General features: G+C 40.1%; 1 protein-coding gene across 1 annotated transcript in view; it reads left to right on the forward strand.

Annotated features, from left to right (window-relative positions):
• The window catches only part of Gsk3b (glycogen synthase kinase 3 beta), a 145,260-nt gene that overhangs the window by 69,154 nt on the left and 48,708 nt on the right, over positions 1–27,398 (forward strand). The window contains 4 exon segments of the mRNA XM_042055808.1: positions 11,939–12,049; positions 15,462–15,592; positions 18,959–19,065; positions 21,050–21,147. Coding sequence (XP_041911742.1) covers positions 11,939–12,049; positions 15,462–15,592; positions 18,959–19,065; positions 21,050–21,147 — 447 coding nt within the window.

The raw sequence follows: 27,398 nt of genomic DNA on the forward strand, positions 1-27,398 counted from the left end.
TCAGAGTGTCTTCTCTGCACTCTTTCTGCTATACTCATCATTCATCTCAGTTCATCAAGCATATCCTGCTTATACTTTTATACTTTTATACTTTCTCACATTTTTACCATAATTTTTAAAGCTAGATCTTTTTTTAATTAACTATATCATTCTCAAAAGCATTCCTAGATCTTACTCAGTTTTGTTTCATCAGCACTTACTCTAATTCCTGAGTCAGTGTTAGTTTTGTAGGTGATTTGTTGAAAGCCTAGTAGATAGTCTTAGAAACCCCGAGTGTTATGCGGGGACGTGGTTCAGTGGGTAAGAGTACTTGCTGTGCCGGAAGCTTGAGAACCCGAGCGTAACCACAGCGTCCATAAAACCAGGCACGGCTACACATCCTCTAATCCCAGCACCTGTGGGCTAGAAACAGATAAAAGTTGGGAGTTATGAGCCAGCCATCCTAGCTGGAAAGGCTTAGTGAGAAACTCCCTGCCCCAAGGGAGTTAAGGTAGATCAGGACAGTTAGTGTGTGCGTGCACAAACACACCACAATAAAAAACCCAAGTGCTAAAATACCTCAGCATAAATAATAGTATTTATTCTTTGAAGTTAGGATTTTTAGTAGTAGTGGTAGTAGCAGCAGCAGCAGGTGTTGGTGGTGGTGGTGAAGGTTTTTTGTTTGTTTTTAAGACAGGTTTTTCTCTGTGTAACAGCCCTGGCTGTCCTAGAACTTGGCTTTGTACATCGGGCTAACCTCAAACTCACAGAGATCTGCCTGCCTCTTACCTCCTGAGTGCTTTGATTAAAGGTGTGCATCACTACTGCCTGGCTATTTTATATTGTTTTTAAAATTTTATTTAATTTAATTTTATGCATGTGAGTGCTTTTACCTATGTGCATGTATGTGCAATACATGGTTGCCTTGTTCCAAAGTCAGTCAGTCAGGAGAAGATGGTGTCGTATCATCTGGACTGAGTTATCATGGATGCTTGAGAACCACCTTGTGGGTCCTCAGCAAGAGCAGCAAATGCTCTTAAACACTGAGGATCTCTCTCTATCCCCATTTTATGTTATTTTTAAAGTAATTGTTTTCTTTTTGTTTTTTGAGATAGTTATTGTACCCTTACTGAACTTCATTTCCAGTATCTTTTAAGTGAAATTTTTGCAATTTTAAAATTTGTAATTCCTTATTATCAACAAATAGAAATAATTGTGCTTCTCCCCATCCACTGTGATGCCTTAAAAATACATGTAACAAAATTTGCTGCCATTTAAAAATTGTGTTTTTATTACATTTATTTATTGTGTGTATTGGATGTAGGGGTGCCATGGCACATGTGTGGAGGTGCATTTGTAGGAACTAATAGTCTCTTCTCTCATGTGTGGTTCTCCAGGATTGGACACAGGTTGTCAGGCTTGTCTGCATGCAGTTACATGCGGAGCCATTGCACTGGTCCTTTAAGTGTATAATTTAAAAACATGAGTTACATTTGCAATGTTGTTTAACTATCATAACTATTTTGTGAACTTCTTAATGTTATCTTGAAGCAGAGATTAGTTTTATTAAATAACTTTTTCGATAGTTGTGATGATCCTATTTACCACTAATGGCATATTACATTGATTTTCTTATGTTGAATCACTTTTGAATTCCCAAGGTAATCTCAGTTGGTTATGGTATATAATCCTTTAAATTTGGACATTATTTTTCTCATATTTTGTTGAGGAATTTTGCATTTATATAGAGAATACTGGTTTGTAGTTTTCTTGTGGTTTGTTGCTGTTGTTCTGTTTTTGTCTTCTTTATTTGTTTTAAACCTGGGCTTTGGAATTAGGATATATTGACCTCATTGAGCTAAGAAATGCTTGTTCTCTTCTGTATTTAAACTTTTCTCCCTTTCCTTCTTTTGAGCTAGAGTTTTCCTGGTCTCAAAACACACGGGCTAAGTGATCTCCTGCCTCGCCTACTGTAGCGTGCTACAGGTACATGAAACTACACTCAGTTTCCTCTTTTGCTTTTAGAAAAAGAGTTTTGTACTGCTGTTAATTTCTTCTACAGATGGTTTTCAGAATTTACTGTTGAACTCATCTGGTTCTGAAATTTATCTTGTTGGGGGGTCTTCAATTATTCAGTCTTGTGTTAGAAGTTTATTAATTGATCTTGAGTTAATTTAGTAATTTTTATGCTTCAAGAGAAGTGCTCCATTTCATGCAGACTATCTTATTTGATAGCATTAAATTCATTGTTTGCCATAACTTTCTTTTGGGGGTAGGGGTTGGGGTATTTCCAGGCAGGGTTTCCACATCTGGAACTCACTCTGTAGACCAGGCTGGCCTTGAACTCAGAGATTTGCCTGCCTCTGCTGGGGTTAAAGGTGTGCGCCACCACTGCCCCGCCATTATTTATTTATTTGCTTGTTTTTAATTTTTAGTTACTCTTTTCTTTTTTTCTTTGTTACTTTAGCTGTTTTAATTTTTCCAATTAGGAAAAACAATAAAGCTTAGATTGGGGAGTGCTTGCAAGGACCAGAGTTAGTCCCCCAATCCACATTGATGTAGTGACACATCTGTAGTTGAACACACACAGATGGGTTCTTGAGGTTCCCTGGCCAGTTAGACTGGACTGCTAGGTAAGTTCCAGGCCAGCGAGAGACCTGCAAATGGCTCCTAAGGAATAACACCTGAGGCTGTCCTGGCCTCCACACGCGCACATGCGTGCACACCCATCCTCTCCCCCAACCCAATTTGTTTGTTCATTCTGTGGTTGTCGATGCTCTATTTTATTTATCTCTATTTAAATATTTAAAATTTCCTTACATTTAGTTTTCTTTTTTCTATAAGTCTCAAGATGGGGTAGGGTGGGGTGGCGAGTGTGTGAGAGGTGTGTGTATGTGTGCGCGTGCGCGCTTGTATGTACCACAGCCTGAGTGTAGAGGTCAGAGAACAACTTGTGGGAGTCAGTTCTCTCCACCGTGTATTCCAGGATTGAACTCAGGTCATCAGACTTGGTGGCAAGCACCTTCCTTACCAGCTGAGCCATCTCGCCAACCCTCCTTCTGTCTTTGATGGCTACTATCCATTGTGGCTGGAGAAGGTATTTCATAAGATTTATCTCCTTTTCAACTTACTGAACACCGTTTTGTGGCTTACTGTGGTCTGTCCTGTGTAATGCCCCGCACCTGCTTGGGGAGAATGTGAGTTGCTGTGTAGGGTGACGTGTTCAGTTCACTTGGTCTGCAGTGCTCGAGTTCTTTTCATTATGACGGGTGGTGTATCACAGTTTCCAGCAGTCCTTTCTATGTTTGTGGCTTTGTCCTTTGCTTGTATATACATGTGGAACTGTTACATCTTGGTGAGTTGATCCTTTTATCCATACCTGATGCTCTACAGGCTGCTCTTGCCACTACGCTGGATGTATAGTTCTTTATCTCGTCAGCAGTGCATTGTGACTCTGCTGTCACAGCCAGTCATAGCTGTCTTACCAAGGTTTATCAGAATTTAACCTTTTTTTCTTTTGATGTATGCCCTTAGATCAGTTTCTATATACTAATTATGTTACCAGTTAGGTGTTTATATGAAAGGAACAAAATCTCCTGAGATACAAAATCTGCTGTCCCAGAAGTCTTCTGCCCTTCCTGTCCCTTCCTGACTCCTAGACTTCCTTCTACACTTGCTCTAGTCCTATTTTGAGAAATTGCTTTGCTGGGTATAAAAGATGAACAAATAGACGCTTCCAGCTGTGGTGGCTCCAGGCTGTACTACAGTGATATCGTGGCTGCATCATTTTAAAACAGCAAGCACAATAAATTAGAAGCCTATACTAACATATTATAAAACATACCAAAATATTTTAAATTATCAAAGAAAATGATATGAACATTTTCTTTTAATGTATTATGATCTGTAAAGTATTTCCAAGATTTTTCTTCTTTATAAAATATTTAGCTGTAACTGTGCCTCTAGGAATATGACAGTGTTGTAAGCTTTGTTACTGGGAAAGTCAGTCTAGTGTGATCAGAATTTACTCGTTTTTTTTATAGTTAATAACCATATGTATTGGCTAATTTTAGTCAGTTTGACACAAGCTGGAGTCATTTGGGAAGAGAGTTTCCATTGAGAAAATGCCTCCCTAAGTTTGGCCTGTTGGCAAGTCCGTGAGGCATTTCTTAATTACTGTTTGATGTGGGAGGGCCTAGCCCACTGTGGGCAGTTTTAAACCTGGGCAAGGAGTCGTTTGCTGTACAGAAAGCAGGCAGAAGAAGCCACATCTCTCCATGGTCTCTGCATCAGGCTCTGACTTTTGAGTCCTGCCCTGACTCCCACAGCAGTGGAGTGCAACCTTTGAAGTTGTAAGCTGAAATACCTCCCCACCCCATTGCTTTTAGTGTTGGTGTTTTATCAAAGCAATAGGATCCCTAAGATTTTATACATGCGGTCTTAGATATACACTCATCTCTAAGGTCTTCATTCCTTTCCAACTACCTGGTTTGGATTCTTACATTTTCATTTTGTTGATATTATATAAATATCTAGGTATAAACACAAAAGTACATGATAGCACACATCTGTAGCCTTAGCTTTCAGATAGCTGAGGCAGAAAGAGGAGGAGTTCAAGGACATCCTGGTCTAAGCTTGAGGGTTCAAGGCTAGCCTGCACTATGAGAGGTCCAGTCTCCAAGGGAGTTCGGGGACTACAAAAATGTAGGACAATTTCTTGATTGAAGGTTGCTGTAGGAGAGCCAGTCCATTGCATGTGGTGCTAACTCTAGTCCTGGAGTGTGTGAGAAAAACTGAGCAAGCCAGTAAGCAGTCTTCCTCCCATTCCCTGCCTTGAGTTCTGCCCTGACTTCCCTCAGTGATGGAGTGTGACCTGAGAGTTGTAAGCAGAAACCCACTCATCTCTCCTCAAGTTGCTTTGATGGTAGGCTTATGCCAGTGGCAGAAAGCTAAGACATAAGGCATGTGGATTATTCTTAATTCCTTGCTCCTCATAAATACGTCAGCTTGACCATATTTAAGGGACCACACACAGGTACACAATAGTTTAAGTGGATGGTTCCAAGAAATGGCATTGGTAAGTCCCAGCTGCTTCTGTGTAGCTTCACTTTTTCTTGAGTGTATTAACTCACTGACTTCTCACAAGGTTCCATGGTCAGACTTAGCAGGGCATGTGGCCATGCAGATTCCAAAGGGACCTTTTCTAGTTCCTACCTTTCTCAAATTGAATTTTTCTTTCTCATTTGAGAAGTAAAAAATTATAGCTTGTTATATCCTTATTTTGTTACTGTAAGGATGAGTGAAGCCGAGTATTTTTCTTCAGTTTTGATGTTTATATTTCTTATTGTCTGTAAGGCAATCCATTAAATAAAAATGAATTATTTGGTCCTTTGTCGTGTATAGTAGGGATCCCTTTCTTCAAAATGATCATTTGGGGTGGGATGGGGGCATGGTTTGTGTGTTTTGCTTTGGTTCTAAGCACAATTTTTGTATTTGTATGTAATCAAATTGTCTCCCCCCGCCCCTTTTGAGACTGGTTTCTCTAGCTATGTAGACCAGGCTAACCTCAAATACTCAGAGATTCTCGCTGGCTCCTCCTGGGTTTTGCGGTTTGCCCTTTCTTAATGTCTTAGAGCTGCTCCATCCTTCAAGGTTTACTTGTAAGTTAATTTCTCCCCATAAGAAAGTTTTGGTAATTTTGATACTTAGTTTTAGATGTTTGTCTTTTGTTTGTTTGGTTTTGGTTTTTTGTTAGATGCTTACCTTCTGTGTTAGTTTATTTTCTGTGCTGTTGTAGAGTACCCTAGCAGAAACAACATAGGGGAGAAACAGTTTGTTTTGACTTCAGTTTTAAAGGAGAAACTGTCCAGGATGCCCAGGAATAGGAGGAAAAGGGATTGCATTTTATCTCCATACAGAGAGACCAGAAACTGGGCTGAGGCTACTTGGCCTCCAGCTGTGCTTCTGGTGAAGGTCCTTTCTCCACCAGCACTCCGCCTCCTAAAGGTTCCGTAACTTCACTTCCCTAACTGTGTCCCAGCTGGAGACCAAGTGTGCAAACACACAGCCTGTGGGGGACATTGCTCATTCAAACTACAATGCCTTCCTTCCCTTTGGCATCTTTTGCACAGCTTCCCAAACAAAAAGATTGTCCATCAATCCTTACTGTTGCTCTATTGCCTGTCTTGTGCTAGCCCTGTAACCCATCAGGGGAAAGACAACTGCTTACAAGTATTTGCTACCTAAAATTCCATCACCAGTTCTGAGAGTGCAGGGCTGCCATGATGCTGGGTTGGATGTCTTATCACTAAACTCTGATGCACTGCTTTGCTTCCCAGTGAACATTTTAGAGTGATATTGTGTCTATTTAAAGCTTTGTCCTAAAGCAGTTTTCTTTCCTTGACCTCATCAGTCAACTGGGGACAGAAGCATCTTAATTCTGTCTGTTTTACAGTGATAACTGGAGTCTGTCTCTGCTGCCACCGCTGCCACTGCTGCTAGGTGGTATTAAACTGTAGCATTTAAATGTTCGAGTTGTGTGGCTTAGACACGGCATCCAGAGAGGACCGAATAGTCAGTGATGAGGGAGCAACGTTGAACTGGGAAACTGAGCCACTGTGGAGACCAAGGCTCCATAAATCTCACATTATGTAAGCGGGTACAGTTTCTTAGTAAGATCCACTTTGTGTAGGAGATGCTCTAACAGAATCCTGCAGTTTTGGTCCTCAGGCCAGTGGAAGCTCGGCAGCAGCTCTGGGATTGGTGACTTGTGCACCTGCATTTGAAGCCATATTCTTTCTGTGTTGTATTTTTGTCATTAGCTTTAAATTTACATCCAATTCCTGAATTTTCTGGCAATTAAAAGGAGGTTGTTTTGAGGTTCCAGAAGCCAGAAGTGCGGAACCCTGGGCCTTCCTTCTTTGTGAAATACTGTCATAAATATGAGTTACCTGAGCAATCTATACAGAAACCACCAAATGAAGAGTCACTGAGACTGTGAAATGTCACTTTTCTCCACCTGTGTTCTGGGTTGAACATCTCACTTCATGTTACTTAATGTATATTAAAGCATCAAAACAAAAACCTTTATTTAAACTCCACATTTCTCATAGTATAATAAATTGGAGTATTGGCCCTCTAGTAGACATGATTTTATTTACCTATCTTTGATGCATTCTACTTTGTTGAACCATGCTGCCTAAAAAGGGACTTTTGCCAGTACTTGTAACGAGGCCTGAACTGTGCAGAGCAGAGTGGACTTACCTTTCTTGACCAGAGCATAGCACTTCTGCTCAGTCCTGTGTGTTTGATTAGAAGTGTCTTGTTGATTCCTGCTCAGCTCTGTCAGTCACACCTGCCATTTACTTTCCAGGTGACTATCAGGTTTGATCTTGGTTTCATCTGGTCTGTCTTTGTATATTGATGCTCTGAATTTTCATTATAAGGCTTTCCATTTGGTTAACTTTCATGTTAAGAGTTCAGTAGATCAATCTGGCCTGTTAGAGCCTGACAGTCCGAACTTGGTCTTCCATTTTCAGCTATTCTTCCTGGTGATGTCAGTTTTAGGTGGCTGGGTAAAATGAGATACTACAGGCTAACCACCAGGTTCCTGCTGATGCTTGTCTTTAGTTAGCGCACTTTGGGAATTGTTTATGAATATATCTAGTTAAGTCTCAAACTGAAGCGCCACCCATTGCTCCTCACCATATCACACAGTCGGACTATACATTTGTTTCTTCAAATTCTAATAAATGGACTCATACACAGTGTTAGTCAGCTTTCAAAACACTGGCATGACAAAAATGTCTGAGGAAAACAGTTTATAGTAAATTATTTCAACTCACAACTTAAGAGGTTTTCACTGATGGCAGCAGTATTTTCAGGCTGTCAGTTGTGAGGCTTTCCACAACCTGAAATAGCATTGTGAAAAGGTTTGGCGGAAGGAAGGACTGGGGAATGGGAATCCTAGGGCATGTTTAGATTTGGTTTTCTACTGTTCTTCTCACTTGCAACAGGGATGTTAATCCTGTCTGTCCCACTATTGTGTTGTCAAAGTATGTAACTTAGTTTTGATTTTACAGAGCTCATAGCTGACGGTTTGGTTTGAGACTCAGGAGACTGGCTTTGGACTTCTCAGCAATGCTAGAAGTGTCCTGCAGTGAGACTCTGGGCCAGGGACTGCATGCATTGATAATGAGCAGCAGCATGCAAAGGAGTAGGGACAAGGTGTGCCCTTTGAAGGTACTCCTCCGTGACCTGCTTCCTCCGTCTTAGTCCACTTCCTAAAGTTTCTGTCTCCCAGTACCATGCAGTACATGAGTCAGTGGGGAACATTAGCGATCCCAATAGTATAATAAAAAGTAAGCATTGAAACCCCCAATTTTGCTATCTTCAAGAGAGAGAGGAAAAAAAAAGCAGAAAAACCCTGATCTCAACCATTGCGCTTATGAAGGACAGACTTGGAACCTTACAGCTAGAAGCCTCCACTGAGCATTCAGCATTCATCCTTAGTTTTTGTGTTCTTCCTTCCTGGTGCGATTCATTAGCAAATACTCTCCTCATTCCTGAGTTGCTCATAAGTGTATCATGATAAACTTTGTCAAATACTTTTAGAATCAGGAACCCTTGAGTTTAGTAATCTTTTTTTTTTTTTTTTTTTTTTTTTTTTTTTTTTTTTTTTTTTTTTTTTTTTTTGGTTTTTCGAGACAGGGAATCTTTTATTTTTAAGTTTCTTTCGAGATGCTTTTTATTTTACACTGTAAGTGTATGCATATCTTTTGGATCTTCCAGAAGTGGGGTTATAGAGTTTATGAGCCACCATATGGGTGCTAGGAATTAATCCAGGTCCTTTGCAAGAGCAGCAAGTGCTCTTAACCACTTAACCACTGTCTAGCCATTTGTCTGGTCCACAGTCCTTTAGATAAAGGTTTTCATGTGTTAACAGCCCTTCTAAGTTCTGAGGTGCACTGAGCCAGGGTCCTGTTTATGCAGGTTGAGTTTCTCTCATTCAAGCTTTGGGATCAGGGATGTTGGGTTTTGAAGTTTTAAAGACTTTGGAATATCACATAGTGTGGTGTCTTGAGACTGGCCTCAGAGTCTAAACACGAAATGCGCTTGCGTTTCACATGTGCCTCAAGCACAGTCTGACGTTAACTTTATCAAAACTTCAGTACATTCTTGTTTTCTATGCTTTTATGATGTTGTTGTTGTTTGCTGGTGGTATTTAGTTTTAGTTTAGTTTTCTACGTTTTTTAATTTAAATTTTATTTTATGTATGTGGGTGTTTTCCTGCATATGTGTCTGCTGTGCACCACTTAGATGTGTTTGGAGCTTGGAAGGCCAGAAGGGGGCATTGGACCTCCTTGGGCAGTTGTTAGCTGCCGTGTGGGTGCTGAGAATAAAGCCAAGAACACGTGCTCTGAACCACTAAGCCAGCTCTCCCTCTCCTTCTGTTTCTTGCTATGTGTGCTTCCCGGCCTGGCCTGGAAACCCTGAATTCTAGTCTTTCAGCACCATCTTCCTCAGTGGCTGGAGAACACACACCATCCTACTCACCTGCCCACCTGTGACCAGCCTTTTCTATGAGACGATATGTTTTCAATGTCATGTTGGTACTCAAAATGTTTCAGACTTCAGAGCATTTTGAAATTTTACTATACTGTTTTACTCCTCTGTGTTCTTTTTTTCATTTCCTGTGTTCTAGACCAGTGGTTCTCAACCATTCTCATGCTTTGGCCATTTATTACAGTTTCTCCTGCTGTGGTGACCCCCAACCATAAAATTATTTTTGTTGTTACTTCATGACTGTAATCTTGCTACTGTTGTGAATTGTAGTGCAAATAACTGATATTCAGGATGTATTTTCATCATTACAAATGAACCCAAAGGGTCTTGGCCCACAGGTTGAGAACCACTGTTGTAGAACCTTATTTTACCAGTTTTCCTTTATAATTTCACCTTTATCTTCTTAATATAAAAATGTATTTCAATCTTGTTTAAGCATTAAAAACAGTACAAGGAGCACAGCAGTGATCTTTCATTGGCTGGCCTGGCCTTGCGTCACTGCCTGCCAACTTTTACCTTCCTTTCCCCACCACCAGTTTTAAAAACAAACTTGAGGGCTATCTGGTCAATTAATAAATTAACTGCTTTTTGTCTCTTCCCCATTGCCTACTCTCTTTTGAACCGAGAACCCCATCTTTCCTTCTTTGAATGCAGGGGTTCACTGTTTCTCTAGCTGGCTTGGCCTCCCAGAGATCCGCTTGCTGGGTTTAAAGGCATGTATACCACACCTAGCCAGAACCCAAAATTCTTAGTAGTGATTTTAAGTATTAGAAGCAGGATAGAATCTACCTCACCCCTCAACTCCAATTTAATTTATTGATCATGATTTTAATATGAGATCCCTCAGCACAATTGAGGTTTCTTTGTAGCCATGTTGCATTTGAGTTTAGGCTAAACTGTACATAAAGATAAATACCACCAGGGTTATAAAAAACACACATTGCAAGATCCCGTCACTGTCACGATATTTAACTCTTGTCATTTTAGCCCCAAACAGCAATAGGCAGTGTTTAATTGTGGGTATAGCTGTGTTGTAGTTAAAGATTGTTTATAGTCGGCAGGTTGGAGCCCTTGCTTGCTTACCCCTGTCCTGGTGAGAGTGACAAACCTTAGTATTTCAGGTGGTTTCCGAAGGAGGAAGACCACCGAAGGGAGAGATAACAAAAAGGTGTTTCTTGAGCTCTGTGGGATGCATGAATTCATATCTTGAATATAGTTTTTTTTCTCTGCTATTTTTATACTTCATTTAAAAAGCTAAGAACAGGGCTGGAGAGATGACTCAGAGGTTAAGAGCACTGGCTGCGCTTCCAGAAGTCCTGAGTTCAATTCCTAGCAATGACATGGTGGCTCAACACCATCTATGAGATCTGGTGCCCCCTTCTGGTGTGCAGGTAGACATGGAGGCAGAACACTGTATACATAAAAAACTAAATGAATAAAGTCTTTTAAAGAAAGATAATAGACATTACATTTTATCTTAGTTGAAAAGAGGAGGAGTAGAGGAATGTGTTACATCTGGGTAATTTTATACCTGCATCCACCTTTTACCTACAGGAGGGACGCCTTCTGTAGCAGCATGGACCTGTAGGAGAGACCCCACAAACCTGACACTGAAGCCGTTCCCCTGGGTTAGTCAGGAGAGTTGTGAACATTGGTCTGCAGTGTCACCACTCAGCACCATTTTCTGCCTCAGTTTACCTAACTGGTGTTGTTCAGAGAACAGGGTGTGGCTAGTGCTTTGTTTTCTTTTTTCTATCTTGACTAACATTGAGCTGCTGTCTTTATGCTACTAAAAAGAGAAACTGACACCCCAGACCATTAATAAGCTTGTGAGTATGATCTCATTGCTGTAAGTTTTGTTGCATGTATTAGTGATTGTTCTACAAATTTTAGACTGTCACACAAACAAAAACACTTGTGTGGAGACCAACACATTTCAAAGAATACCTGCCCCAGCCTTTCATATGAACTGAAGAAACTGAGACTGGGACAGACTGTGACATACACACACCAATCAGCAGCAGTGCCAGGGCTCGCAGCCTGGTTTCTTAGCTTTCGACTCAACACTGCCATCAAGCTGTCTTTCCTGATAGGATGGGAGACATTGGTTTTTCAGCCTAGAAAATAGTAAAAGTTATGATGTGATAAACTATCCAAATATATGCATAGGCACTATGATGGGAATCTTAACAATACTGGGATTATAAAGTGTGGTAAATGCATTTTTACAGGTCTGATTATATTCAAAAGTAATTTTCTGTAATTAAAATTATCCACATGAAACTTTTCTTTAAAATGAATGGATATATGGAGAATATACTCTAATTTGAATGCTTCAGATCAGTCTCTAATCTGTTTTTGTTTTGTGTTGTTTTGTTCTTTCATTCTCTTTCAGAAAGATGAGGTCTACCTTAATCTGGTGCTGGACTTTGTTCCGGAAACAGTGTACAGAGTTGCCAGACACTATAGTCGAGCCAAACAGACACTCCCTGTGATCTATGTCAAGGTATGTAACAATGTAACAGCTTCCAGTTTGCAAAACATTTGATACGAGCTATGCAGAATATTGGATTTGTTTCAACTCTGTTGATACTGCATTTACTCCAGCAAAGCAGCAAACTAGATTTTGTTAGGTTTTTACTTGGTTTTGAGGCATGGAGTCCTTTGTAAAGTTTTCATTACTCCACCAGGATAGAAGTGCTTGCTGTGCAAGACTGGTCACTCGGGTTCTATCCTGGGTCCTACATGGAGGTGGAAGAGAACCAACTCTAGGAAGCTGTCGTCTAGGCCTGCACACGCGTGCTAGGTTTTGTGTGCCCTATCTCACACATCCTGTTGGAGGCACATGCACATGAGATACATTAATTGGAATAGATAATCTGATAAAATACAGATACTTTCACAGTTAGCCATAACACCTTGTGTGTGTGTGGTATGGGGTGAGGCACAAGGCTGGAGGAGGAGGTCGTGCTTTCTCCTCCATAGCCTCCCACCTTTGCCTTGAGAAGATCTCTTACTGAACCTTACAGAAAGAAGCTCATGGTGTGGGCTCGCCTGGGTCTCCCTTTCCACACAGTGCTGGGGTCACAGCCAAGTGCAACTAGTCCCAACTTTTTACACAGGTTCCAGAGATCCAAACTCAGGTTTTCGTGTGTGTGCAGCAAATGCTCTAATCCAGCGAGATATCTCCCAGCCCCGTAACATTTTAGTTTTAGATGTCTTCATTGTACCACACAGCACAGCAGGAACCTACTAAGTAAATTTATAGTTATTAGTATATTCATTTTAATGCTTTATTACTATTTGTGGACATATTTATTATATTTACTACAATTGTAGAAATTTAAACTTGTCAGTTTTAAACATAAACAGATATTATTTAGTTTTTGGTATTTAATACTAAGTAATAATATTAGTGTTATTAAAATATGAACTAATTTCAAAGTAGCTAGTAATTTATCTAGTAGAATCCTAATTACAGTTGTGGTAGATGATTAGAAACATATTTTTCCTCTCTTTTGGAGTGAGGTAGGGGAGGGATGAACAGGATCTTATCTGTAGCTCAGATTAGCTTGGAAGTTTTGATATTTGTAGCAATCCTCTTGCTTCATTCATCTTCCTGAGTGCTGGGGTTAAAACTGTGAATTACTGAATCTAGTTAGAGACATATTATCTGTGCCATCAACTAGGAGTTGTTTGAATTTTCTTTTCTTTTTCTTAATGACAGCAATATAATTACTAACTTATTTTATCCCACACTTGACATAGAGCTGTCTTGGAGTAATATTCCTAACACTGCCATCTTCAACTGAAAATAATTTAAAGCTCGGGGTAGGGGTGGGAAAGGGTACATAATTGACTTGAAGTTAAGAATAGTATATATACTAAAGAGGAAACCGGGCTGCTAAAGGGGCTCCTCTCCTCACAGGGATCTTTAAAAAATCATTTTATGGTCAGGCTTTAACGGAGACAGGGTTTCTCTGTGTAGCCTTAGGCTGTTCTGGAACTCACTCTGTAGTCCAGGCTGGACTTGAAGTCACAGAGACCCACCTGCCTCTGCCTCCTGAGTGCTGGGATTAAAGGCAAGTGCCACCACCAGCAATCTATTGTTTTTGTATGTTGTTTGTTTTTTAAATTAGACGCTACTGTCTCTGATTTGAATCATTACAGCAGTGATTTCCTTTGTGTTAACTGGGAGTAGAGCTCATAAAGTAAGCATGTAGAAAGATTTAAAGTGAGCCTGACTGGATAAGGGACACGTGTCTACAGTCTTGGCAGTCTGGAGTAAGAGGGGCTGACAGGATGAAGGCCAGCTTGTAGAAAGCCGGAGTCTGTCCTGGGAGAGATTACAGATAAGTAAGTAAATACATAAGGAAGGAGGGAGGAAGGAAAGAAGAAAAAGAATGAATCACAAGGTTGGTCTTGAAATAAATAGAATATTGAAGGTGCTACATTGGTATATTTTTCAAAGCTTTAAAACAATAAAGATATTTCTCTGGTTGCTCTGGCAATGTAACAGAGAAAGGGAACTCAAGGAAGGAAGTGCATGTGACCTAATAGTTCTGAAGGATAAGGTGCATCAACGTGGGAGCGCATGAGGCAGCCCTCACGTTCAGATGATATGCGGTGCGGGCGTGAGCGCCCCTTCTTGTATGCAGTTCAGGAACTTCGCCATTGAGTAATGTAGCCCACATCCAGATGGTTTCCCTTCTCAGTCTAGAAATGCCCTTACAGACGTGGTTATTCTAAGTACCATCAAGCTAGCAATTAAGATTTACCATTAGCCGGGCGGTGGTGGCACATGCTTTTAATTCCAGCACTCAGGAGGCTGAGGCAGGCAGATCTCTCTGTGAGTTCGAGGCCAGCTCTGGTCTAGTTCCAGGACAGGCTCTAATACTACAGCGAAACCCTGTCTCAAAACAAACAAACAAACAAATGATTTACCATCAGAGTGTCAGTGGCATCTGTTTGTTTGGGATTTCCAAGACAAGGTTTTTCTGTGCAGCCCTGGCTGTCCTGAAGATTACTCTGTAGACCAAGCTGGCTTTGAACTCGGAGATCCCCTGGCCTCTGTTATTAAATGGCATTGGAAATCTACATTATTCTAAAAGATGATAATACTACCTACTAGTGGAGTTACTGATGTCTCAATAGGCAGTTGATTAGATTTCTTACTCTACCTGTGAGTTTTCCTAGGCCTCGATTAATGATTTCAGAAAGACAAAAAAAAAAAAAAAAAAAAGCTAACATTTCAGAAAGATAAATTATACAAAATATGACACTATGCTTTTATAACCTGAGATACTAGAAAGAATAATGAGCCTGGCTTCTGATCTAAAAGCTGCTATCTGTCACCCCTATGGCTTTTATGGTCTCTCTCTGAGCTCTTCATCTGTGTTTTAAGTAAAAAAATCTATCCAGCTGTCTTGAGGTGGGATGTTAAAGTGGGTGAAGGGGATTAAGCCCCGGACTTGGTGCCTGCCTAGCAAGTTCTCTGCTGCTTAGCTACATCCCCAGGCCTCTTTACCAAGTTCTCTGCTGCTTAGCTACGTCCCCAGGCCTCTTTACCAAGTTCTCTGCTGCTTAGCTATGTCCCCAGGCCTCTGTACATTTTAATTTGAGATACGGTCTCACTGAGTTGCCCAGGTAGGCCTTAAACTTGGACTTTCCCTGCCTCAGTTGTATGCCACCATGCCTGGATCCTTTTCTAAATTACTAAAGAATAGCATAAATACATGTTTTATGATACTTTGATTTCCTAATTGATATAGAAATAGCATAAAACTTGTTTGGGGAAAACTGTACTAATAATCATCAGCATTTTCCAAGTCTGCCAAGAATGTTATTCATTTACTGCATAATGATTCAGCGTTGTTTGAAACCAGACATATTAAATTAATGTCTGTTATTTATTCCAGTTGTATATGTATCAGCTGTTCAGAAGTTTAGCCTATATCCATTCCTTTGGAATCTGCCATCGAGATATTAAACCACAGAACCTCTTGTTGGATCCTGATACAGCTGTATTAAAACTCTGTGACTTTGGAAGGTAAGCTAGTTTTCTCACTCGCTTCCCCTTTCCTCACACTCTCTTCAGTATATTACAGTGGTAGTCTAGGCCCAGCAATCCATTCTCAAGGAAAGGTTTTGATAATTTGTATAATAATAAATTTGTGTACCTTTCATCTAACATGTAACTTTTGAGGATTATTTCCTTATACAGGTTGAGAGATTAAGTATGTTTAGAGATTTTTAAAATAATAATTGTTTATTAATATCTAGTAGCGATATCTAAACAAATTATGATATATACAAATACAGTGTTCTACATGGCACTGAGGAAAACATGAGGGAGCTGTCTGAACTGGAAAGGAATGACATCTAGGAAGTATTAACGGAGAAAAGTCAGGGGCCGGCGAGATGGCTCGCTTGGGAAAGGCATTTGCACTCAAGACTGACAACTTGTGCTTGATCCCTGGAACTGATGCGGTCCTGCAGGTTGTCCCCTGACCTCCACAGGAGTACAGACATTCAAGCTGATGTCTGTGGGGACACCTGCTGATAACCCGAGTGCTCGGCAGACTAAGATGTTTGAGGCTGACCTAAGCCACATGGTAAACCCGTGCAAACAGAGAACTGCTGCCCCATTAGTACTACAGGGTAGAATGCTTTGGTTTGAACAGTACTGGGCGTGAGTGTGGTGTAAAACACACGAATGCCTGAGCATGGCTTATTTCTAAGTTAATATGTAATGTCCCAGACATGATTTCTTGTGGGATGGGACATTTTTCAGATTATTATGTACTCAAGAAACTTGCATACTTATTCATCTTTAGTACTGCTTGAAATTATGTAATGTGTGTGTATACATGCTCCATTTTCATTACAAATAAAAATTTTTAAGTTATATATATATACACACACACACACACACACACATCCTTTTAACTTCACTTTAACCTCAATGTAGAAGTGAGGTACAACATCGAGAAACCGTATTTAGTTTGATTTCTTAAACCGATTTTTTGATCATACACTGTTTCTTGTAGAAACACTCGATGCTTTTGCTCTTGGTAGTCAGTGGCTGTGAGCCTCCCCACATGCAGTCAAGCCTGTGTCCATGGGAGGATAGAGCATCACATACTCTCTGACAGCCACCAGCACAACTCTCCCTTTTGTTCCGAAACATCTGTCTTTATACCTTGGATTTTCTCCTGTCTAATTTTTTTCCATCCTTGTTAGAAATTCTTCTTTTTCAGTTCAGCACCACCAATTATATATTGACCCACACTTCTACGTCTTTTATAAAGACTTTACACCAAACCGCAGAGTGAATTGTGGGTTTAACAACAGATATATTTTCCCTGGGTGCAGGGAGATTCTGGAAGAAAGTGAACAAATCTGCTCTGTCAGTAAGTTGGTTCTTCCTCTCATTCTGCACCTTGTTCAAACATCCCTGTTTGCAATTTTCTGATTATAAACCCTCCCAGTATCTCACTCTGCAGGCTGTGGCTCTCTGAAAATAAGCATCTAACACTCACATTTGATGGTTGGAACGGAGCCCCACAGCGTATTTCACGTAGGAAAAGCTGCCTGGATCAGTTAGGGCTTGTTACTTGTGAAGTGCCTCACTGTGGAAAGCGGCTGCTAAGTACTGTCAGAGCACTGTTGGCACTGGGATTCTCTTGGGATGTAAAGTGGCTTTGTTCTGTTAAGTTGGAGAAGGAACCTACACAGGTGTGGAACTAGCCCATTCATACCAACTCTGAGGTAGGACTTTGGAGACACTCTATGCTCTTAGGTACTAGGGTGGCAGAAACTTAGTTGAACAGTCTTATGTTCTCCTTAATAATTTTTTACTAGGTGAAGAAAGGCCTGGTAGTAGCAGGAAGGGATGGAATGTCTAAGGACCAGAATCGCTGAGGTCAGAAGTTAGAGAGTCAAAACCTCTCACTTGCAAAAGAAAAAATTAACTTCATCAGTATTGAGGGGGTAGAATATCCAGGCTGTAAAAGCTGTCAGTTATATAATTTTGACTTATTGTGAAATTTCTTACAATATTTGAGAATCTGTTTGTCAATTAAAAGTGGGCCTTGTTTATTTTGGTTTTGAGACAGAGTCTCTCTGTAGCCCTGTCTGTCCTGGAAACTCACTGCCTTTGCCTCCCAATGGTGTGCTGGGACTTAAGGCATGGGACTTAGGGCATGTCCTGCTATTTGTTTGGGAGCTGGAGTTTAAATTCTACATCCTAGGCAGCTACTTTTATCAAGGAGCTATATTCTAAGCTCCCAAAGTGTACTTCTGAAGATAGAAAAGTCCTAAGTGTCTTGATTTTCTGATGGCTGAAAACATTCTTGTTGTATCAAGTGGTTGTTTTATGTGGGCCTGAGAAGGTTAAATTTTGAAACTGCTAATGAAAGGAAAACAAGTTTATCATCATCATTGACTAAAAGTAAATTGGGGGAAGGAAGCCTAGACATTAGGTTGAAGGACCATTTCTCCTGGCTGTGTCTTTGCTTTCCTGTACCTTTAGCTGGGATATTTTCTGCTTTGATTTTGTGTGTATTTATCTCCTGTGACAGTGTATCTCGTAGGTCAGCTTGCTGATTTGGAGTGGGGTCATCTGTAGTTCACGTCAGTGTTTAAGTCTATATACTATAGAGTACTTTAGGAGCAAAATTGCAATAATATGTAAGCAGAGATAGAATTTATAGGTTCTGAGTCGTTTCCCCCTGAAGTTGAATGCCTTTTTGCAGTTTGTTTAGTAACAGGTGTTTAGACAGTTAGCAAACCGACTAGAATATAAAAGCATGGATAGTTTGGTTGTGCAAACCTTGAATTGGTCACCCTGAGTCAGAAGTCCAATTTAAAAGCAGTGGGCAGTTTCTTACCCTTTTTAAAAAAGCATGTAGGTGAAGGGTATTGATACATTCATCTATTCTGATCTAGTCTCACTCTTTAAATTTCTTGCCCCTTATCTTTATATTTTAATTATTATATATGAGATGGGGTTTCCCTGTGTAGCTTTAGCTGACCAAGAAGTCTCACTGCAGATGAGGCTGGCTTCCATCTCACAGAGATTCAACTGTCTCTGCCTCCTGAGTGCTGGGATTGCACCACTGTGCCTGGCAACTATTTTTATATTTCAGAAACAGGGAACCAAAAAAAAATTCAAAATGTGTATCCTTTTGTAATTTTTAATCTCTTTGTTCTTTAGGTAACACCTGACAAATGCTTCCTTTAAAAATCACTGCTTTTTTGATGAGAGTGCGTATTTCTTTCCTTGTAAACAGTTACAAGTGTGTTGTTGCATTATTGCACTCTTCTGAGGCGTAGGTAAATGTGCTGTGTGAAATGCTCGTTTCTTTGATGTATGGATTTAAAGATTGCTTTTTATTTCTGTTTTTTTCATTAGTGCAAAGCAGCTGGTCCGAGGAGAACCCAATGTTTCATATATCTGTTCTCGGTACTATAGGGCACCAGAGTTGATCTTTGGAGCCACTGATTATACCTCTAGTATAGGTGAGTACAAAACCCAAATATAGTGCTTATAACTGGTCATTGTGCCCTGATTCTTAAGAGTTTCTCCAACAGGGAAAGGGCATGGCTGCAATATATTTTTGCACAGATATGTAGAACTAAATTTAACTAAAATTAACCTTTTAGAATTTAACGTGTATTTTTCTATTTCTGTGTTTTTTAGCATTCAAATTATAAAAGTATTATTTTGTATTGTAGTTGGTTAATGCATTTGTTTTGAACTTAAAGTTTCAAATGAAGTATAAGTACTATAGCTCTTTTATTAAGTTTTTTAAAGATTAATGAAGCAGGGATGAATGGCAGGAAGATGCATGCCATGGCATGCACGCGGAGGTCAGAGGACAACTTTGGAGTCTGCTCACCTCTGTCCTTATGTAGGTTCTGTGGATCAGACTCAGGCCTTCAGCCATGCAATGCAAGAATTTTTATCTCCTGAGCTATCTCGTGGGTCCTGTATTAGTTTTCTAGTTCTCCTGAAATATTTACTTCTGAGCCTGATACCTAGTTAGATAATTGATTAATTAATAATGTTACTTTTAAAATGTTAATACTGTAATTGATAGAGCAGTAATATTTTTTGAATTTCTACTGTATGCATTACTTAATTTTTGGTCAGCTTAACTCATTAGTTCAGCTACACCCACTGGTAGATTAAAAGTTTCACTGGAGATATCTAGTGATACAAGGATTAGAGACAGTTGAAATCTTCATTAACCTGTCTTACCTGCTCTAGTATATTTGCTGTATCAGCACAAAGACCATGATCCTCTGGATCTGAAAAGCAAGACAAAATCCATCAAACTTAAGGGACAAAATGATTTTATTTCATATTTTAATTGTGTATGCATGGGGTTGGGAAGCTGAGACTGACTTCAGGTCTCCTCTCTCTGAGCTGTAAAATGAAGATGATGGCTAATTCTCCCTACTTTTCATGGTTACTATGAGGAGTAAATAAAATGTTACTAAAGTACTATAGGAATAGAAGGTGACTTTCTTAGTATATTTATTAATTAAGTGGTCCTCAAGAGCAAATTTAACCCTTTGTCCTTGGGAATGTCATTCAATATTCTAATTGATTAGTGTCTTATTCAAATGTTTGATATTGGTTATCTATAATATATATACCTATATGTAAGATACTGTATTGAGTTGTGCCAGGCTCACCTAAAATAATTGCAATCAAATCATCTGACACATGGACCATTTATGTAAGCCAAGACTTTTGGGACCCCAACAAGCATGGATTTGGCCCATTTTTAGATCTAAGATGCTTTCTTCTTAAAGTTCTTAAAATTTATGTGTGTAAAGTGTTTTGCTTATATATAACACACACACACACACACACACACACGTATGTGCCTGTATATGTATACAGATAACACATGCATACTTAGTGCCTGTAGAGGTCAGAAGAGGATGTCGAATTTCTTAGAATTGGAACTATGGATGGTTGTGAACCATCATTTGGATGCTGGGGATCTAATGAGGTTCTTGTCAAGAGCAGAAAGTGCTCTTGATGGATGAGCAGTCTCTCCAGCCCTGACCTTGGTTCCCAAGGCTGTGTAAGATTTGTATGTGCATACAGGAACCAGAGGCAAGTAGATCTCTTGTGAATTCCAGCCAAACTAGCGCTTACATAGTGAGTCAGCTCTAGTTTCTCTATGTGTGTTTCTCTGTCTCTCTCTTTCTTTACTCACACACACACACACACACACACACACACATACTGTAAGAGATGAATACTTATAAAAAAAATACACATTTGTTAAAAAATAAAAAGGGTTCAAGCATATGTATAGATTTTTAAAGTTAGCAATGTGTGGGATGAAACTGTCACTGATTCTGACTAAATTATTGTCATTTGGATATAACCAGTGCTATGTGATAAAAATAAAATATAGATTTCACCTCAAATTATAGTGTTATAACCACCCTCCCCCCGTTTTTTTTTTTTTTTTTTCTACAGATGTATGGTCTGCAGGCTGTGTGTTGGCTGAATTGTTGCTAGGACAACCAATATTTCCTGGGGACAGTGGTGTGGATCAGTTGGTGGAAATAATCAAGGTGAGATGGTTGAGGTATACTTTTGAACCAAAAATGCCAAAAAAACACCCAATACAGAACAACATTTAAACAGAGGGGAAATGATCCAGATGCGAAAACATGTACAAACATGAGGACCGACCAGAGTTTGAGTCCCCAGAAACCCATGTGAGTGTTGACTGGGCCTGACAGTTTCTACCAAGAGAGCTCAGAGTAAGCTGTTTGGGAAGAGTAGCTATATATGCAAGCTCTGGTTTAGAAACCAGAAACCTATGTAAATGAATATTGTGGAATAGTGACCAAGGATGATTGCTGACCTTGGGCCTTCATGTACACGTGTATACACATAGGAATAAAAAAGGAGAAAGGAATTGTAAGTTATTTAGCCTGCTGTGGTATAGAATAGGTTTTTAAAATAATAATTAATAAACATTTAGGTTTTTTAAGATTTAGTTTATGTTTACCATATGAATTTTTTTTTTTTTTTTTGCCTGCTTGTATAGTTGTGTCTTACCTGTGTGCATAGTGATCCCAGAAGCTAGAAGAAGGTGTTTGATCCCTTGGATCCTCAAACTGGGGTTACAGATCATTGTGAGCTGCCACATGGGTTCTGGAATCAAACCTGTATTCTCTAGAAGAGCAGCCAGTGATGTTGGTCACTGAGACATCTCTCTAGCCCCATGATTAAATTATTTTAAGATCTATTTCATGATTAAAATTTTTCCTTTTAATATAAGGAAAAATAGAGGCTCAATGTCACTGTGTCCAGATGCAGTTGAAAAGGCCAGTGGTTGGTCATCTTTCAGTCTGTGTTTAGTTGGGTTATGCAGCTGAGACCACTTTTTGGTAGCCATTTTTTAATTTCAGACTGAATCCTTAACCTTATTAACAATACTGCTTTTTTTCTTAAAGATTAGAAAAAAGTAGTGGAAGTCATATAAGAACACAAAGCGATCTTGTAGAAGACTTTAAAGTGTACAAAATACTGCTCAGTATTTTTGAGACAAGAACTGGGCATTGTAAACAGATTCTGTGTCTTAAAAGGAGTGGTACTTTTAGAACTTCTGAAACAGGACTGCTGTTTATTTGGGCTTTGGTTTAATTCAGGGTTTTCCAGATATTTCCCATCTCCCTTCCTACTTAATACTCCCTTCCTACTTAACTACTCCAATCACGCAGAGATTCGCCTAGAAATTTTTTAAATGTTTGGTTCCTGTGAATATATAGCAGACAAACAGTTTTCCACTTTTATGTCAGTGGTTTACATTTTCACAGATGAGTCAATTTTTTTAATATTGTGATACATTTATTTTTTATTGCTTTATAAATAATACCATTCAAAATTTCCACTTTCTCTCCTCCTCCCACTCCCCCATTGACCCTTCCTCTTCCCCCTCCAGTCCTAAGAGAGGGCAGGGTACCCTGCCCTGTGGGATGTCTAAGGCCCTCCCCTCTCCATCCAGGCCTAGAAAGGTGTGAGTCCAAACAGACTAGGATCCTCAAAAGCCAGTACATGCAGTAGAGACAAATCCAGTGCCATTATCATTGGTTTCTCAGTCTGCCCCCATTGTCAGCCACATTCAGAGAGTCCAGTTTGATCCCCATGCTCGTTTAGTCCCAGTCCAGCTGGCTTTGGTGAGCTCCCATTAGCTCAGGCACACTGTCTCAGTGGGTGGATCAAACCCCTCGTGGTCCTGACTTCCTTGCTCATCTTCTCCCTCCTTCTGCTCTTCAACTGGACCTTGGGAGCTAAGTCCAGTGCTCCAATTGGGTCTCTGTCTCTATATCCATCCATCGCCAGATGAAGGTTCTATGGTGATATTCAAGATATTCATTAGTATGACTATGGGACAAGGCCAGTTCAGGCACCCTCTCCTCTACTGCCCAAGGACCTAGAGGAAGGGCGGATATGGGAGCAGGGAAGAAGATATCTTGAGTCAATTTTTTTTAAAAAAATGATTTATCTATTTTATGTATACAGTGTTCTGTCTGCATACATGCCTGCCAGAAGAGGGCACCAGATCTTATTACAGATAGGTGTGAGCAATCATGTGGTTGCTGGGAGTTGAACTCAGAACATCCAGAAGAGCAGTTCAGAACCTCTGAGCCATCTCTGTAGCCCCAGAATAGTCAACTTTTTAAGGGAGGACAGGGACTTGTTCCCAAGTATGATAGCTAAAATACTTTTGATAAAGAATAAATTGGAAGACTCATGTCCTAGTCTCAAGATTAAGTGTTCAGTTGCAGATGAGTGGGATATAATTGAAAGTCAAGAAATATTGTTTTTCTGTTTTTGAACTTAGAGTACTATTGGTACCCTGAACCTTTTCTCTCCCCAATATGATATTTTTGTTGATTATTTGGGAGTTTCACATAATGCACCCCAATAAGAAATAAATCTCTATATTATAGCTAATTGACCTTTTTTTTTGACATGGATTCCAAGATAGTTCAATAGGAGAAAACAGTCATCAGAGGCAGGAGTACTTGGAGTACTGGATATATAGAGAGAAGAATAAAGTTGGAACCCTTTTACCTCACTTACACTTCTGTGGAGAAGAGAGAACGCTTATCAGCTAGTGGGAATGTGAATTAGTACAACGGTATGGAAGACATATTTGGAGGTTCTTTAGAAGAGCTAAAAGTTGAATTACGACATGATGAAGCCCTCTCTACCTCAAGTGTGTATCCCCAAACTCGAGTGTGTGGATGCTGTACTTTCCCATGTTCATTGCAGCATCATTTGCAGTAACCAAGATTTGAATCAACCTGAAAATGAATCAGTGTTCGTCACTGAGTAAATGGATGAAGATGTGGTTTATTTTTAAGTTACATGTAACCCATGGATCACACTCCATCACTGAGGGAAGTCAGGGCAGGAAGGACTATAGAGGCAGAGACTGATGCAGAGGCCATGGAGGAGTGTTGCTTACTGGTTTGCACCTCATGACTTGCTCAGCCTGCTTTCTTACAGCACACAGGACCATCAGCCCAGGGGTAGCACCACCCACAGTGGACTGGGCCCTCCCACATCAAGCATCAATCATGGAAAGATGCACTACAAACTTCTCTACAGGCTAGTCTTATGGCGGTGTTTTCTGAATTGAGAATTCCTTCATGACACTAGCTTGTGTCACGGTAACATAAAACTAGCCAGCACACCACATAGCCTTTTAAAAAAGTCTTTCAAAGTATTCACCTCTTTAACTACATCTGTTGAGTCAGTGAAGGATTTTTGTCTCGGTATTGGGCCCAGAATGTAGAGGTTCTTGCACTGAAGGAATTCAAAGGGAGATTGGGAGGAAGCAACCAGGAACAATGGGGGGGGGGGGAGGTGTTTACCTCAGATGGCTGAGTATTCTTCAAAAGCAAAGGCTGGATTCCCACTGGAGATGGTGCTGTCTGAAAAGGCTTCATAAGAATACTATTGAAAAAGGCTAGTGCTTAGCTGTTTAACTGAAGTCAGGTCTGCCGTGTGTTTTAGTTACAGTGTGGTTGGTAGTTGTGAATGGTGGAGTTGATGGAATGTGAGTGTACCAGGAATGAGGAATCTAGGGCTGTCGGCCATAGAAATGTGCTGCTAGGGAGTTAGAAAGCCGCTGCAGAATTTTAAGCAGAGGAGTAATGTTTTTATTATGGCTTCTGCACTCTACCGTGGCTTTAAACAAAACTAGCAGCCTGCATAGCTTCATTGTTGAAGTTTGGTGCCCTCTGGTGTTGAGCTGTAAAAAAGCAACTAATACCTCCTGAGCATGTCTCTTCCTGTAGTCCTTGTTCATGTCATTTTTAGGAAACCCTGGGGAAAGCTCTGGAGTCCTCAGCCTAAAAAAGAACTGTAGGCAACTAAGGAATTCTGAGGGCTGGAGAAATAGTCTTTCGCAGGGAAGAGTACACTTAATTGGTTATCCAACCAATATGGTCACCCCCAAAAGTATGTATGTATGTGTATGTATGTGTGTATATGTGTATGTGTGTACACAAGTTACGTTATGTGGATTGAGCTGTGTGCATGCGTGTGTTTAAGAAACAGTGATTAAGAAAAAGAAGCCACGAATTTGAAAGGGAGTAGAGGTAAGAGTGATACATGGGAGGGTTTGGAGGGAAGGAAAGGAAAGGGGAAATGCTATAATCTCAAAAAAATAAGAAAAATATTTTTTTAGAAGCCCAATGAAAGAAGCATCTGTTTTTGAGCTAGTTGGTTGTTGTTTAATAAAGCTCGTGGAGCTGGGCGGTGGTGGCGTGTGCCTTTAATCCCAGCACTCGGGGGGCAGAGGCAGGCAGATCTCTGTGAGTTTGAGGCCAGCCTGTTCTACAAGAGCTAGTTTCCAGGACAGGCTCCAAAGCTACAGAGAAACCCTGCCTCGAAAAACCAAAAATAAGTAAATAAATCTCATTTAAAAATTAAAAAAATTAATAAAGCTCGTGGAAGAAGCACCTGTTGTGGAGCTTTCTATAGATGCTTACTATGGTCTTTGTTTGCTTCTTTGAAACGATAAATTCTGTTTCTGTTTTGATGTTTTCTGTGTGGGGGTTGATTTGTAGCTAATGGGTTAAAAATAAAACTATAAGAAATGTGGATGGGACCAGATACAACTGAAATGATTTTGTTTAAGGGATGAACAACATTCCAAAGAAATGTAGCAGTTAGGTCCCCGATTCTTTTAATCTTTCTCCTCTTTGGATGAACAACATTCCAAAGAAATGTAGCAGATAGGTCCCCGATTCTTTTAATCTTTCTCCTCTTCTTTATGATGTCAGAGAATGGTGAGCAACAGAAGGTACTTTTGCCTAAATGGAAAGGTCATAAACTCTATTACAATAGAAGAATGATTCCTCTTCCACTTGAGTGATAATTTTATCATTATTCCTTCCTCTTTTATTATGTGAATAATCCAGTTTCCTTTCTGTTACTGTATGAAACATTCTGACCAAAACTCCTTGGGTGAGGAAAGGGTTTATTTGGCTCACACTTCTAGGGCACATTCCGTCATTGAGGAAGTCAGGATGGGAACCTGATGGCAGGCCTGCTTGCTGTAGTGTCACGCAGCATTTCTTCTGATCAGGAAACTCATTCACAGCCAAAGAAGTCCAGCAGGAATGTGAAAGAGTGCCATGCCATTGTGACTCCCTGGCACATCCACCCTAACCAGCCCACCTGCCCAGGGAGTGCTGCGACCCATGGTGGCCTGGGCCCTCCTGAAACATAGACATGCTCACAGACCAGTCTCCCCCAGGCGGTTCTTCAGTTGAGATTCCCTACTTGGGTGACTTTAAACTGCATCAAGTTTGCAGTTGAAGCTGACCAGGACAGTGAAATGCCATGCCTGGGGAAAAGCGCATACAGCTTTAGGACTAGTTTAAGTTATGGAGGGAGGAGCTCAAGTTTTAAGAAATCCAGAAAGAAGTATTCTTAGTTTTATGAATGGATAACTTCCACCAAGGTTTCCTGGAGACTAAAATAATAATCCCATTTCTTTAAAACTCAACTGAACCTCCTTTTGTGTCTGAAATGATAAGGCCCTTATTTAACATCCTATCCATATAATGAAAAAATTCAGTTGTCCAGTTTCAAAGCTCAGAGTTAGCCATAGCGAATCAGGTGAAATACTCTCTAACCTATTAAAATGTGGTTTTGAAGGTGAGCTGTAATAGCTGAGTTACTAAAATGTCTTTTACTTGTGGTGTTGCCTTTATATAATTGTACCCAGTTTGTTGTCATAGTGTCTCACTGGCTTTTAGACTTACATTCATTTTTTTTTAACCAATGAGTATTATTTTTATTAGCATGCTGCTTTCTAAGTTGCTGCCGTTGTGAACAGAATTTGCTACTGTCCCATCTGCCTCCTAGATTTCTCTAAGTAAACATCAGCTCCTTTCTTTCCTTCCAGATGTTTGCAGGAGTCCATTCCTTTCCTCACTGCAGTGTGGCACTTTAACCTCGCCTTATTTGTGTTGGTTTTGTACTGATCTTTGCTGTTGTTGATTTATGCACAAGTATTTGGGCCCTAGTGTTTGTAATATGTCAGTGGCTTCAGAGACTCTATTGGCTTATGTTTTACTTGTTTTTATGTTTTATTTTATCTGCCTATACCTACCTACCTACCTACCTACCTACCTACCTACCTACCTACCATCTATTTTGGATTTTTGAGGTAGGTTTCTTAGTGTAACAGTTTTGTAGACCAGACTGGCCTTGGTTTTGTATTTTAGATAGAGAATTTACTAGCTAGCCAGCTTTGCCTAGTCTGGACCTGTTGTGTAGACCTGTCTTG

This window comes from Arvicola amphibius, chromosome 10 (genome assembly GCF_903992535.2).
Source record: "Arvicola amphibius chromosome 10, mArvAmp1.2, whole genome shotgun sequence".
Lineage (NCBI taxonomy): Eukaryota > Metazoa > Chordata > Mammalia > Rodentia > Cricetidae > Arvicola > Arvicola amphibius.